The sequence below is a fragment of the Syngnathus typhle genome, linkage group LG13 (genome assembly GCF_033458585.1).
Source record: "Syngnathus typhle isolate RoL2023-S1 ecotype Sweden linkage group LG13, RoL_Styp_1.0, whole genome shotgun sequence".
Taxonomy (NCBI): Eukaryota; Metazoa; Chordata; class Actinopteri; order Syngnathiformes; family Syngnathidae; genus Syngnathus; species Syngnathus typhle.
Window position 1 is genome coordinate 6,268,993 of NC_083750.1, and position 13,076 is coordinate 6,282,068.

The following is a 13,076-nucleotide window of genomic DNA, read 5'->3' on the forward strand; positions in this document are numbered from 1 at the left end:
TCTCACTAGCCTCACTGTTCTTCCTTGCACATACAGTCACGCCAAGTCAGCCATGAAAATGGACATGCTCAGTATAATGACCATCTATCTGCAAGTGTGTCAATTTGCTCGTGTGCACTGTACAGCATTGAGCCAACAAACAACATAGAGGCTATTATAAAATGCTGCAAGTAATTTCAGCATACTAGTCTACCCGATGAGCTTCTAGAAACAATTTACATCTAAATAGAGAGCTTTGTTTCACTTAATAATAATGCAGCAACCTTTGATATATGCAGATTTAAGCGTTTAACAAACCCATAGACGAGCAGGTTCTTCTCTACTCTGAAGCACTCCGATCGAGGGTAGCCCTGGACTTTGTCTTGGGGTCGTCGTGGTTTGGACAAGGGTCTGCTGGGTTCATCCTCTTCACTCTCCAGCTCTGAAAACTCCATCATCTCGTCCTCTTTCACACTGCTATAGTGACGCGTCTGCTTTCTTACTCTTGGTGTGTCGATCACCAGCGTGTTCTGGAAACGAAAACAAAACAGAAAATGTTCATTGTGAATTGACATGAGATGTGGGTCAGCGCCCGCAGAAATGAAGGAAACTTTGGACAACTTTTTCCTTGGATATCATCATCAGTTAGCATAAGTTAGGACTTCCCTAAGTTAGTAGAGTTAAACTATTTGAGTTTTGAGTTGGAGGCATGCCCCAACCACGAATAGTTTCATTCTTCTGGAATGCAAAACAACGTCCTTATGACTCGCAGAGGCCTCTGTCCGTCAACTGTCGGGGAGCCATTGAAAACTCTCACGAATAGTCCATTCAGTTTTAAAAAGGTAGTGGCAACAGGATTTGTGCATGGTCATTGCGCATGACCGCCTACAAAAGGTTGCTTTTCATTTGTCAAAGGATGTTGCCACATTTGGAGTGTACTGGAATGTCCGGTTTCCATTGATTCAGTTCGATGACAATTTACGGTCAATATGAAATAGGAAACAATCCAGAAGGTCCAAAGTCCACCTGATACCGAGGTTACTGAGGGTTTCATTCATGTAAATTAATCCGTCTCATTGAAAATGCACCCCGTTAAACACGACCCGTTCGGTACCAAATTAGAATAATTGGATATTCTTTTCATGTGCTCCATTCCTAATGGTGGGAAAATTGCAGCTCATATAAACTGCCAATAATTATGCTGTCTAATGAATTACATTTAGTTTAATTAATTTAAATGCCTCCTGCTTACGATAAATATGCACAAGCTGGGCAGTAGTTAGCGCAACCATTATCACGGAGGGCTACAGACATTTCCATTTTAACATCTCACAATAAGAAATCCCAGGGGAGCAGCCCAAGTGGAGCATATTCACTCTCTTCAAGCTGGATTAAATGTTCTAATGGCGGCTTCTCAAAGACAGGCAACAGGGAGGACATAAAATAAACCAGGAGGCACAATTACAAATACACAATTAAGGGAACAAATTAATGGTGAGGCGGGAATGATAATAAGAATATTAAGCAGACAGTTCCTGCGTTTGAGTGTGCGTATTAATGATTATGATGACTGAGCTTGGTTTTGTCAGCAAATCCCTGAGTGATATCTGTGAACCCTCTGGGCATCTGCTTTTTGTTAAGTAGACCTAAGCGGCTTACACTCTCGATCTCAAACACACAAGGACAAACATTGGCACGTTGACAACAGGAACATGGGAAACAGGTAATTAAAGAAAAGCATGAGAGGCCTCTAAAAAAATAATTGATCATTCTTTTTCAGATTTTTCTGGCACATTTTCTAGACTGGCATATTGTGATTGGTGACATCACCAGTATGTGGGGGAAAAACACGAAATGGGTTATACCCGTCCATTGATGGCATCCAGGTCCAGTTCTGCCTTCTTGGCCCATTTCTGCCAAAAGTCAGGATCCTCCAGAGAAATGTCTGTTCTATTACCGGGAGCAACAAAACTGGCCTATTGAGATGGAACAAAAGTTAATTGGTGACAATCATGTAGCAGACATTTACAGTAGTATACAAAGGTTAATGTTTGGGTAGGTTAAGTCCTCACCTTGGCAAAAGTAGAACCTTTGCCCTCAGACTCTATGGTGATGGTATGGGTCCGCCTCTGAAGGATCTGGTCAATGTCTTCCTCACAGAATTTGGAGCCTTCATCCTCCTCATCCATGAGTGCCCCATATGCTCCCTTTCTCAGTAGGTCTTCAATCTCCTTCTTGGACAATTGCTGAACCTAGACAAGAAATAACGTTTTACTGCACAACAAATTATTTGTGCTGCTACGGTGTTTATCAGAATAGAGTCTGAGAAACTTCATCTCAAGATGCCAAAAAGGATTCGATCATTGACTACATAGCATAATTGCCCGTCATATTTCAATGTTTATGGAGAAAGATTGATATTGTAACAAAAACTAACAAAATGGATGAACAAAAGGACCCAATTAAAAAAATACCAATGTGTGCTCTAAAAATGTTTTTGTTTTCTAAAAGTATTGAAATATGACTGGCAATCATGCTATATGGTCGATGAGATCTACACACATCTGAGCGCATTCAGCATGTTGCCAGTTGTGCCGCTTACCCCACTGTTGGCATTCTCGCGCCCACTCATGCTCTGGAGGACAGCCTTGTCAAGACCCAGTTTAAGACTGGCCTTATCAAACATCTCTCGCTCGTAACTGTTCCTGGTGATTAGCCGGTAGATTTTGACAGCTTTGGACTGGCCGATACGATGACATCTTGCCTGGGCCTGAAAAAGGAACATTTTTAGAAGCACGTCACAATGTATCACAATTAAGCATTACAATTGTAAGACACCTGATAAATGTAATGCAAAAAAAAAAAAATGCCACAGAGAAACACGATCCCCTGAAGATCGTAGGGTCTCTCCACCTACTTCATACCTGCAAGTCATTTTGAGGGTTCCAGTCAGAATCAAAGATAATGCAAGTATCTGCTGCAGTCAGGTTAATGCCAAGTCCCCCAGCTCTTGTACACAGCAGGAAGACAAAACGGTCAGAATCTGGTCTGGAGAAGCGGTCTATGGCTGCCTGCCGCAGATTACCACGAACTCTGCCATCAATACGCTCATAGGGATAACTGGACACAAAAATTGCCCCCCCGCCCAGGTTTCAGTAATACTGCATGTGACAAATGAGCCCTTTCGAACTCCGAAACAACAACAACCCATCTCACCGTTTTTGGATGAGATAATCTTCCAAAATGTCCAGGCAGCGAACCATCTGACTGAAAACCAGGACTCTGTGACCACCGGCCTTCAGTTTGGGCAATAGTTTGTCAATGAGCACCAGTTTGCCAGCAGCATGGACCATCGCTTGGAGGGGCATATCTGGCATATCCATTCCACTGTGGGAGTCCCTAAACTCCTCAATGATCTTCTCTTCTGCTCCTGCATTAGATAAAAAAATGATCAACCGGAACAGCTGCTTTGTTGTGTAATATTCATTTCTGACTTTGAATGTATACCATTAATGAGATAAGGATGGTTACAACATTTCCTCAGCTCCATCATGGTGTTGAGGAGATTGGGGACACCGCCACCTCCTCCTCCGCTACCACTGCCACCACCACCTCCACCTCCCGCACCTCCTTTTGACAAGAACGAGAAGTTCTTCTCTAGAATTGCTCGATAGTATTTCTTCTGGATGTTGGTGAGTTCCACCTACCGGAAAGAGATGAACATTTTCACTTCTCCAGAAGATGATTTAAACAACAATGCGTTTATATTATTATTACGTTCCAAAAGCATAAACAAAGCAAACTGGTTCAAATGATGAAGTCTTACCTCAATGATAGTCTCCTCCTTAGGTGCCAGATTCTTTTCGACATCCTCCTTTAGTCTTCTCAACATCATGGGCTTGAGAATTCCTTGTAGATTCTGAACCTTTAGTACAGACATGGTGTTTAAGTGTTTAGTGTAATCCCGAACTCAAAATTAGGATTTTTAAGAAAAGCATATAAATGACAAATCAATCACATTCTTACCTGTTCTTCAGTCTTAAGGTCTCCAAATTCAGTCATGAATGTCAGTTCAGATGGGAAACGTTCTGGCTCCAGAAAGTTAAGCAAGCTAAAGAGCTCCTCCACTGTGTTCTGAAGCGGAGTCCCTGTCAACAGAACTTTGTGTTCCTGGATGAGAAGGTAGCAAGTAACAAGAAATTCAGTGAAAGGGGAATTTTTTTAAAAAGAAAAAAAATCAAATTCCATAAAACATCAGCAACACCCATGCTCACCATGTCCATCAACTTGAGTCCTTCAAGTAGTTTGCAGTTTCGGTTTTTCAGCCGATGGGCTTCATCTATGACCACACAGCGCCACGGGATGCCGCGAAGCTCTGGACAGTCGGCCAGAATCATCTCAAAGGTGGTTATAACGGCGTCAAACCGATACGCTCCCTTTATTATTTTACCCTGGAAAAGATGAAGAATAGGCAAATCGATAGATCAACACAACTAATCAATTCATCAATCCATATGAATTGGAAGGAAAAATCAACTTTACAGAAACTTTAACAGATTTCAGTTACCTGTGTATCTCTGTAGTACATCTCATAGGCCTGGATAGTTCTTCGGCTAGCCTGGCTGCCATGGTAGACCACAGCATTAAGCTCAGTCCAAGTCCTGAACTCTCTCTCCCAGTTAGGAATTGTGGAGAGTGGGGCAATAACCAGGAATGGCCCCTGAATGCCCTTCAGGTAAATTTCATAGAGGAATGTAATGGACTGGATAGTTTTTCCGAGACCCATCTCATCAGCCAGTATACAGTTACGTCTGTGAAGGACAGGAGCGGAGGAACTTGGTTAAAGTGCGCTTATGATCTGAAGGGACTTTGCCATCCACATTTATTAATGCAGCTTTCCCCAAGAGGCTAAATACGGCTGGCAACTAACTATTTAATAGTGGAAAGCAACAGGGAGAAGATCAAATGTATTTTGTGCAATATTGCTGAACATTAAAGACGATTAGAATTTAGGAAATTGTAGCACACCATGAAATTCTGCTAACAATCCAAAAGAGAAAAAAAACATGGTTTTACTCACGAGTTGTACCAGTTGAAGGTAAGCCAGTTGAGACCTTCTAGTTGGTATTCCCTGAGTGCGTTGCCGTTCCTGTAATCTCTTGACCCTTCTAATTGTTTCCATTCAGCCGCCAAAGGCCGATCCTAAAAAAAACAGGACATGAATAATAATATAAATACATTTCATTTATAACGCATTTTAGATCAAACAAATGATCTCAATTTGCTACAACGTAACTAGGATGACCCCTGATTGATCCCCAAGTTCTACATTCTATACTGCAAAACCACACGTGCACATTTTTGGGCCATTTTCGGATGAATAATTTTGGCTGCCGATTTTTTTTGTGCATCTCTGGATAGTGTTTTGCAATTTCATTGAGCAACATTGCAACAAGAGTGCTTCAGAAGATGCAGTAGGCAGTAATTAGAGGGGCTGGACACAAGTTGAGGAATAAGTGATAAAAAAAAAAGGCCACAACTAGACAGCTGCTTCTGTTCAGCATTAAACACACTGTTAGTGGTTTGGCCAGGCCACAAGAGCGGGGCGGGGCGTGTATGTGTGCGCTCGCACGCCCGACCACAAGAACGCTGCCCCGTGGAGAGCAGTTTAGGGGGCTGTAAATCTGTAGCAAGGAAGGCCCAGGCGGCAGGCCAACCCACACACAAAACACTGGCATCATCTTAGGAGAAACTTTGGTGACTCGAGTGTTGTGGGTTCAACCTGCGGCAGACTTCACATTTTCACTTCAAGTCAATGTGTGTGAAGTAGTAGTATTTTATTGTTCTTCCTAAAATGCTCAGTGTCAATATCTATCCATGATGGTCACACTCCATTGTCATTTCCAAGTAAATATCTAATTGAAAAATTATGATGAAAAGAAAAACCCTCGACTACTAAAAAAAGCAACTCTGCAGTATCATGTATGGAAACAGCCTAAAGTTACAGACTGTCATGTTACCTATACATATTGAAGGCTTAAAAAAAAAAAGATTAAAAATGTAAAAACTCAAACCCAGTGTAATTTAATTTGATTAAGCAATATAATGGGAGATACTTACCACTTTATTAGTGTTGGGTGTGCGTGCAGCAATACGTTCGTATTCCTCTATCTTGGACTGGTCGATATCCGCCTTGAGTTCCCAGGTGGAGTCTTCGTAGGGTAGACTGCACCATTTCACCAAATATAAGGTCACCCGCTGATTCATATGCACACAATGAGAGAGATGTGTGTGCTTGGTGAGTATGTGTGTTAGAGAGCTTCAAACTGATATAAAATATCAAGCTGAGATCAAAGTACCTCTTCGTTTTCATCTGTGCTCTCTGAAATGTCCAGGACTCGATCGACCTCCACATAGTCGGGGTTGAAAGGCTCGTCATCCATCTGAGCGGAAACCAAAGAATGAGTTTACCATTGCAAGTTATGTTGCACTTGATTGGGAAGGGGACAAATTTCAATTAGACAATAAACGTTTATCACATATGGTAATTGTTGCTGTCAGTAAATTACATTACACAGTACTTGAAAGCGGCTGGATGTACACTGCATGGTTCAAGTGACAGTATAGCTGCACGCCATGAAGGGAGCCTAAAAATAAAAGCAGCACATGGAATCTGATAGCTTCTGTCAAACGTGAACAAACCCGATTTGTATCGGAAATCTGCCAATTCAACCATATGCAAGGTTTCAATAATTGCCATTTATGATTGCATTAATGTTTTTTGCTGCCCATTGTTTTGTGTAATCACTTGAGTGCTATTATTCACAGAAGATACGTGCAAACGGTACGATATCGGTATTCAATTGAAATGGGTCACTTAGAACTGCAATGTAAACCCAGCCTGCGAGCAGCGGAATGTTAGTGGAGGGCTGATTGTCGGAGAGGATTCAAGTCTGACCTCGGTGATAAAGGTGTTAAGTAATTGCTTGGCCTTGAACCTTTTGACCTTCTGCTGTATTCTCTTGTCTTTCTCTAGTTCTTCTAACTCTGCCCAACGGCAATGGAGGTAAGAACTGGGGGGTGGGAAAAAAAGAGAGAAATAACACTGTTAAAATTCATTTTATTCTAAATGCGGGTGTCTTAATTTTAACGGCATCTTAATTATAAGGTGACTTGGGATAAGCATGATTCAAAATACAAATGGAACAACTGAAACGGAACGAGAGAACGTGGAAAAGTAGGTCTCGACACGGTCGAGGAAAAATGCTAAGTGTGTCACTCACAAGCCCTTGAACTTGACATAGAACTCCTCCACTTCCACTTCCTCCCGTGACTCCAGCTAAAAGGAAAATGAGGTAGGAAAGAACAATCAGTCAAGCATATTACTAGAGAATATGGACATGCGGAGAGAATTTTAGAAAACTGTAAAATTGACAAAAAGAAGAAAATGTAATCACAGACTGCCTTAAATTTTGCCCTTCATTTGCTTGTCAGTTCCTATGAAATGAAGTTGAACTGGCACAAGTTCAGACAACTCTGATTTCATAAGCATCCACATAAATGCATAAAAGTAATAACAGAGAGGTGGTTTAAATAGACTTAAAATACATTTCCATTCACATTCAGTGCGATCGAAAGGAGACATAAATCACTGGACGAAACTGCTCTTCCATTATCCATAACTTATTCAACACAAACAAGTCCACAAATGAGCACGCACTTCCACCATGCATGCAGCGGCAGCAGCAGCCTACCACTACTACTGTAACGCCATGAATCATCAATCACACTCACACATGCAGCCTGAGGAAATGCTAGCTTGGTGTCTGGCGTTGCTCGTGTTGTGGTTTTGGCTGTGTGCCAAGCCTAGGGTCAAAACTGAATGGAGTTGTGCACGCGCGTGCATGCTTGTGTGTGCGCGCGCGAGAGAGAGAGAGAGGCAATTGGCAAGACAGCCGGCAAAAGCAAAGTTGGCTGCTTACTGCAGTTTTAGCATAGTACATGTGTTCGCCAAGTGACAGGCTTTCTTTAGAACAAGCCGCGTCGAATAATGCCTAGGCTTAACTTAGAAGTTTAATCAATCAAAAATTACAGTTATTGTTTCGCTTAATCCATAGTTGGAAGCTCACCTTAGCTAATATGCACTTCTCCTAACAATTCTTCTGGACTTCTGGAGTGACTTTTTAAGCTAAGACGTTGAAGGCGTTCAGTTTGGTGGCCACAAGTATCGTCATGGGATATGTGCGCATGTCTGCATCGAGCTCACCTGTTTCTTCGTGGTACGCACACCCATGATCTTCTCCACAACTGGTCCATCAGCATCAGCTACATCCTAGAACCCCAAAATAATTGCATCCTTATAAAGCCTTGTACATGTTGCGTTATGAACAACACTGAATAGCCTGGTGTCGAGTGTAGAGATACTTGAATATCACATTACTGTGGTTCCACAAAAACTTGTAACCTTGTAAGCGAGACCGAGCTACCCTCAGACTATACCTGCAGCTGTGTCGATGGGGACTTTGGTGCTGGTGAATCATCTCCAGTGTCATCGTCATCAGAGATTCGGAACTCCAGGTCCTCTGTATACCGCTTCCTCTTCACTTGTCGGCTGGAGCGCCGCTTCTGGAGGTCAGAGGAGATGTGTCAAGTGTTTCTTAAGCATCACAGCCACTTCAACCTTTTATGAGTTTGAGTCAACTGTTGTGATGGGAATATCGTGTCTGAGATTAGAAATAATGTTCACAAGATCATTCCTACTGTAGCCCATAAAACGGAATATGTCTGATAAGGGATAAAATGGAGGAACGTGTGAATTTCACACTAAGGGTTCTCAACAACACTTGTACGTTTGATTGGTGGAGCATGAACGCTACTCTATAGAATGCTTTCAAGGAGTTCTGTACCTGAATACCATCCTCATCCTCCTCTTCTGTGGGCGAGGGAGGCGGAGACTTCACCTCCACATCTTCACTGATTGATGACTGTCGCTTCCTCTTGGAATCCTTCTTGGCAGCAATGGCGCCATCTTCGGACTCCGCCTTCTTACTGCTATTGGGGGGAGGGGTGACAGTGAGGGGGGGGGGGGCGGTCAAAGAAGAAGAAATATGACTATCTCTTGGAAAAACTTATAAACACAAGACAACGTTGCTCTTTTGCCATGGCCCTAAACTAACAAGGCACGTATGTGTGTCAATGCGTGTGTGTGTATGTGTGTGCATATTCCTGTCCCAGGGCAGTCGCCATGTTTGATTTACCCATTTAGAAATCATTAGTGTGCCTCAGGCTCCGGAACACAGGGGGTTAATATGATGAAAGACTGCAAGGGGGTGGAGGGGGGGTAAGATGGAGAGATGTAAGCAGAGAGGAAGCACACGAGGGCCCAGAGAGAGAGCAAAAGGGAGGGGTGAGGTTGAGAGGCTCCCATGCTTCCTCTAATCTCTGGCATGGAAAGAAAGACGAGCTTGCGCGCGTGTGTGTGTGTGTGTGTGTGTGTGTGTGTGTGTGTGTGGACGCACTATACAGGAAGTCCAGAGGACACCCATGTACCATGCACTTCAGCATGTGTACACGCAGCACTGCATACATTCAAAATCAGTTGCAGCAGAAGAGGGATAGTTCTTGACAAAAGAATACAAAACGGCAAAAGCTAATTGGCTTAGGTGCACATTTGAACTTTTCCTCAACATGATTTATAACTGCAAAGCAAACTTGCATTTCCGCGGACAAGCAAATTACTATCGTTTTTACAATTGGTCAAAACCCAAAGTTCAGCTTTTGAAGGTGTCATAATTCAACCAAATAGTGCTGCCGGCTGCAAAAAGAAGTTCCATTGGCGACATAATCACGACAATGTGCCCTCCCCATTTTCCTTCGGTTTTTTTAAATGATGTTGAATGACATGGGGAAAAAAATAAGTAATCGTGTAATTTTTGTCAAGACCAAAAGTACACGGACAAAGACTGAAAAAGTGAACGCCGAGGGAACCGTGTGCACTGAGCTTCATCGTTTGAGACCCAATTCAAATCTCCCAGCCTGCCCTTCTGCATCACAGCATGGATGTGCATCTCTCCCTCTCCTGCTCTGTGGCTCTCTGCTAGTCCCTCCTGCTTGCTCACTCCCTTGCTGTCCCTGGGGCCCTTCTCCTTTCATCCTTATGCCAAGAGCAATAACCATCTCCGTGGTAACGGCTGGTCATGTGACCTGCACCTGTTCCTCTGGCTGGTTGCCACACGCTGGAGCCATCTGGCCACACACCACACGCACGCTCTTCTCTACTTGGCTGCTTCTCTCCCTCCTTCGTCGTGGTCTTGCGTCTCCAACTTCCTGGGTTATCACCCAATCACACTTGATCTTCTGCTGAAATCTCTTTTGCTCTTGGATTCTCACTTAAAAAAGGTAAATGCAAGGTTGGAGACCACCACAATGTATCCAACCAGGAATCCTTCAATTTTTTTTATGCTATTGTCTGTGGACCATGAAACAATTAGGTTTTAATAGCAAATCGTACCTTAAAAAAAAAAAAAAAAAAAGTCATGCAAAACATAAAGCAGTCATACGAGTATCAATGAAATGAAAGTGATGACCATTTTGGCCAAGGATGCATTCTGTGTTTTTGCGTTTTCATCCATACTAAGATCCCGACAGAAGTTGTTCACGGCGGCGAGCATGCCATCACCTGCAGAAGTAAACAATTCGTCATTGGCCTACAAGCAATGTTGTGATTATACTGTAACCAATCATGTGCGTCACTTGCCGGATAGAAGATTGCAGGGTTATTGCATACAAACTTTTTTTTTTGCGTGCAGCCATGTTAGTGCAAGTTTGACTCGCTCACCAAGGCATCAAGAGAAGTTAACATTTACCGCGCAACTCCCCATTTCTACTTGTCATTGGCGAGGTGGTGAACTGGCAAGCAAGGAATTATCGTATTGACTGATATGAAATATATTGCAATACATTTTTCCGCCATATCGCCCGGCACGGTACTAGAATGTGTGTCTGGGTGTGTGTACTGCAAACCAAATCCCCACAGCGCACACATGCACACACATACACACACACAGGGAAGGGAGTGGCAGCTAAGAGCTGGGATATTTATAGTTGCACTTCCTGAGACAAGTAGACAGAGAGGCGGTGCGAGCGAACAGGACGTAGAGAGAAGGTCAAAGGAGCGAATTGAGCTGACTTGGCAAAGTAAAACACCTGATTCTTTCAGTTTGCAACAAGAGGGCATAGGCCCACATCATTGAATTACTCAGGATAAGGGTCATGAGATTAGTAATAAAAGTGAAATTATTGTAGTTTGTTTATCTATCAGAAAACATCTCTCCACAAACACTATTTGACGTGTGATTCCAAACCAGGTCTCCATGGCAATAAATCTGTGTATCCACCTGTTGCCATTCATAGGGCAGAACAAGTCGTGTTCAATTGGAAAGGCCCACTTTTCACACTGATTAGTGAGTAACGCGAAACCATAATCATACAACCATTATCGGATTTTTTGGTGGTGTGCCGTCAGATACAGTATTTCTTATGTAAATTGGACGCCATTTTATGAGTCATTATATTATGCCGCAAAAAAAAACCATATCTCCAGAACCCATCATCTATTTAGCTAAATTCTTGGTGTTTAGTTAAAAAAAAAAAAAGAAAAAGGCAGGTGGCTAGATGAGAAGAGTTGGCAGTGAAATTGAGTGGTGCAAAAGGCAAATAAAGGGATGATGCTTGGTCCACCATTTTAGAGTAGCAGTGAATGGTTGGCAGCTATTATTATGCTAAATTAACCTGGGAGCTGCAGGACGCCACTCAAGATGGAGGAAAGCCTGAAACACCTAGTTTGTTGTTATGATACTCACTCACTCACTCACTCACTCACTCACTCACTCACTCACTCACTCACTCACTCACTCACTCACTCACTCACTCACTCACTCACTCACTCACTCACTCACTCACTCACTCACTCACTCACTCACTCACTCACTCACTCACTCACTCACTCACTCACTCACTCACTCACTCACTCACTCACTCACTCACTCACTCACTCACTCACTCACTCACTCACTCACTCACTCACTCACTCACTCACTCACTCACTCACTCACTCACTCACTCACTCACTCACTCACTCACTCACTCACTCACTCATTTCCTCTAGCAGACACTGATCTGTGGAATGGTCAGCAGCATGGCCTTCATTATCATTAGACGCCATTTTCTGCCACAAAGAAAAAAAAATCCCTCCCCCAATCCACATACAAAAATGCCTGCCCCCTCATCGCCTCGCTAACAATTTACCCCACCCCGTCGTCCCCCTTCCCTCCCCCTTTCTTTGCTAGTGGCCGATGGAAGCACGCATACGCATAAGACCACCTCCCCCAATGTTGACCCTTGCCTGCAGCTTCGGCCCTCCCTCTTCCTCAGGATAAAAGGGCCAGCAAGAAATCGAGAAAAAGAAGGAAAGGGAATGAGACTGAAGGCCGAGAAAGGAGCGAGAGAGACATGGGGGCTGTCCTGGCACATTCCACTGTCTGATCAAGTTTCCACCTTCACAATGAAACCAACTCGGACTTTATCAGGCAAATAGTCGCATCTCCGCTTTTGCCCTGTGTTTTTGGAACAAAAAGTCAGCAACTGAGATACTGGAGACACGGGCAAGCGTCAGCCACTCAGCGTCTGTGTAAAATGAAAATACAATCTGTACGTTGATATGATTCAATACTATTTTACACGATTCGGACATCGGTGCTTTTTTGGAAATAGTGTGCCGTGTTTTCCGGACTATAAAGCCACACCGAAAAACCTAAAATTTCCTCAAAAGCCGACAGTGCGCCTTATAGTCCGATGCGCCTTATATATGGACCAAATTCCTCAATTTAAACGGGACCGAAGCATTGTGTCATGATATCAATCATAAGTGGCTCGCTGAAGACTATGAATCATGAATCAAAAAGACTATTGATCATTGTTTTGTGATTATAAAGTAATTTGTTGCGTCTGAAGTTGAAATAAAAAAGATCAAATGGAGAATGATTTAATTTGGATCCAAAATCTGACATGATGCATTAATGCACCTTACAGTCCGGTGC

At 43.1% G+C, this 13,076-nt stretch overlaps 1 protein-coding gene across 6 annotated transcripts in view; it reads right to left on the reverse strand.

Moving 5' to 3' along the window:
• The window catches only part of chd7 (chromodomain helicase DNA binding protein 7), a 43,727-nt gene that overhangs the window by 14,233 nt on the left and 16,418 nt on the right, over positions 1-13,076 (reverse strand). For 5 of the 6 annotated variants that reach the window (XM_061295938.1, XM_061295934.1, XM_061295936.1 and 2 more), the window contains 19 exons: positions 8,886-9,030; positions 8,479-8,604; positions 8,246-8,311; positions 7,263-7,318; positions 6,938-7,052; positions 6,339-6,422; positions 6,100-6,237; positions 5,060-5,181; positions 4,547-4,790; positions 4,254-4,430; positions 4,006-4,149; positions 3,806-3,904; positions 3,487-3,682; positions 3,196-3,409; positions 2,904-3,099; positions 2,582-2,749; positions 2,052-2,231; positions 1,845-1,955; positions 298-509 (listed from right to left, as the gene is read on the reverse strand). In XM_061295938.1, the coding sequence (XP_061151922.1) occupies positions 298-509; positions 1,845-1,955; positions 2,052-2,231; positions 2,582-2,749; positions 2,904-3,099; positions 3,196-3,409; positions 3,487-3,682; positions 3,806-3,904; positions 4,006-4,149; positions 4,254-4,430; positions 4,547-4,790; positions 5,060-5,181; positions 6,100-6,237; positions 6,339-6,422; positions 6,938-7,052; positions 7,263-7,318; positions 8,246-8,311; positions 8,479-8,604; positions 8,886-9,030 (2,793 nt within the window). The remainder of the gene's footprint in view (positions 1-297; positions 510-1,844; positions 1,956-2,051; positions 2,232-2,581; positions 2,750-2,903; positions 3,100-3,195; positions 3,410-3,486; positions 3,683-3,805; positions 3,905-4,005; positions 4,150-4,253; positions 4,431-4,546; positions 4,791-5,059; positions 5,182-6,099; positions 6,238-6,338; positions 6,423-6,937; positions 7,053-7,262; positions 7,319-8,245; positions 8,312-8,478; positions 8,605-8,885; positions 9,031-13,076) is intronic. The other variant, XM_061295937.1, reaches the window with a different exon arrangement.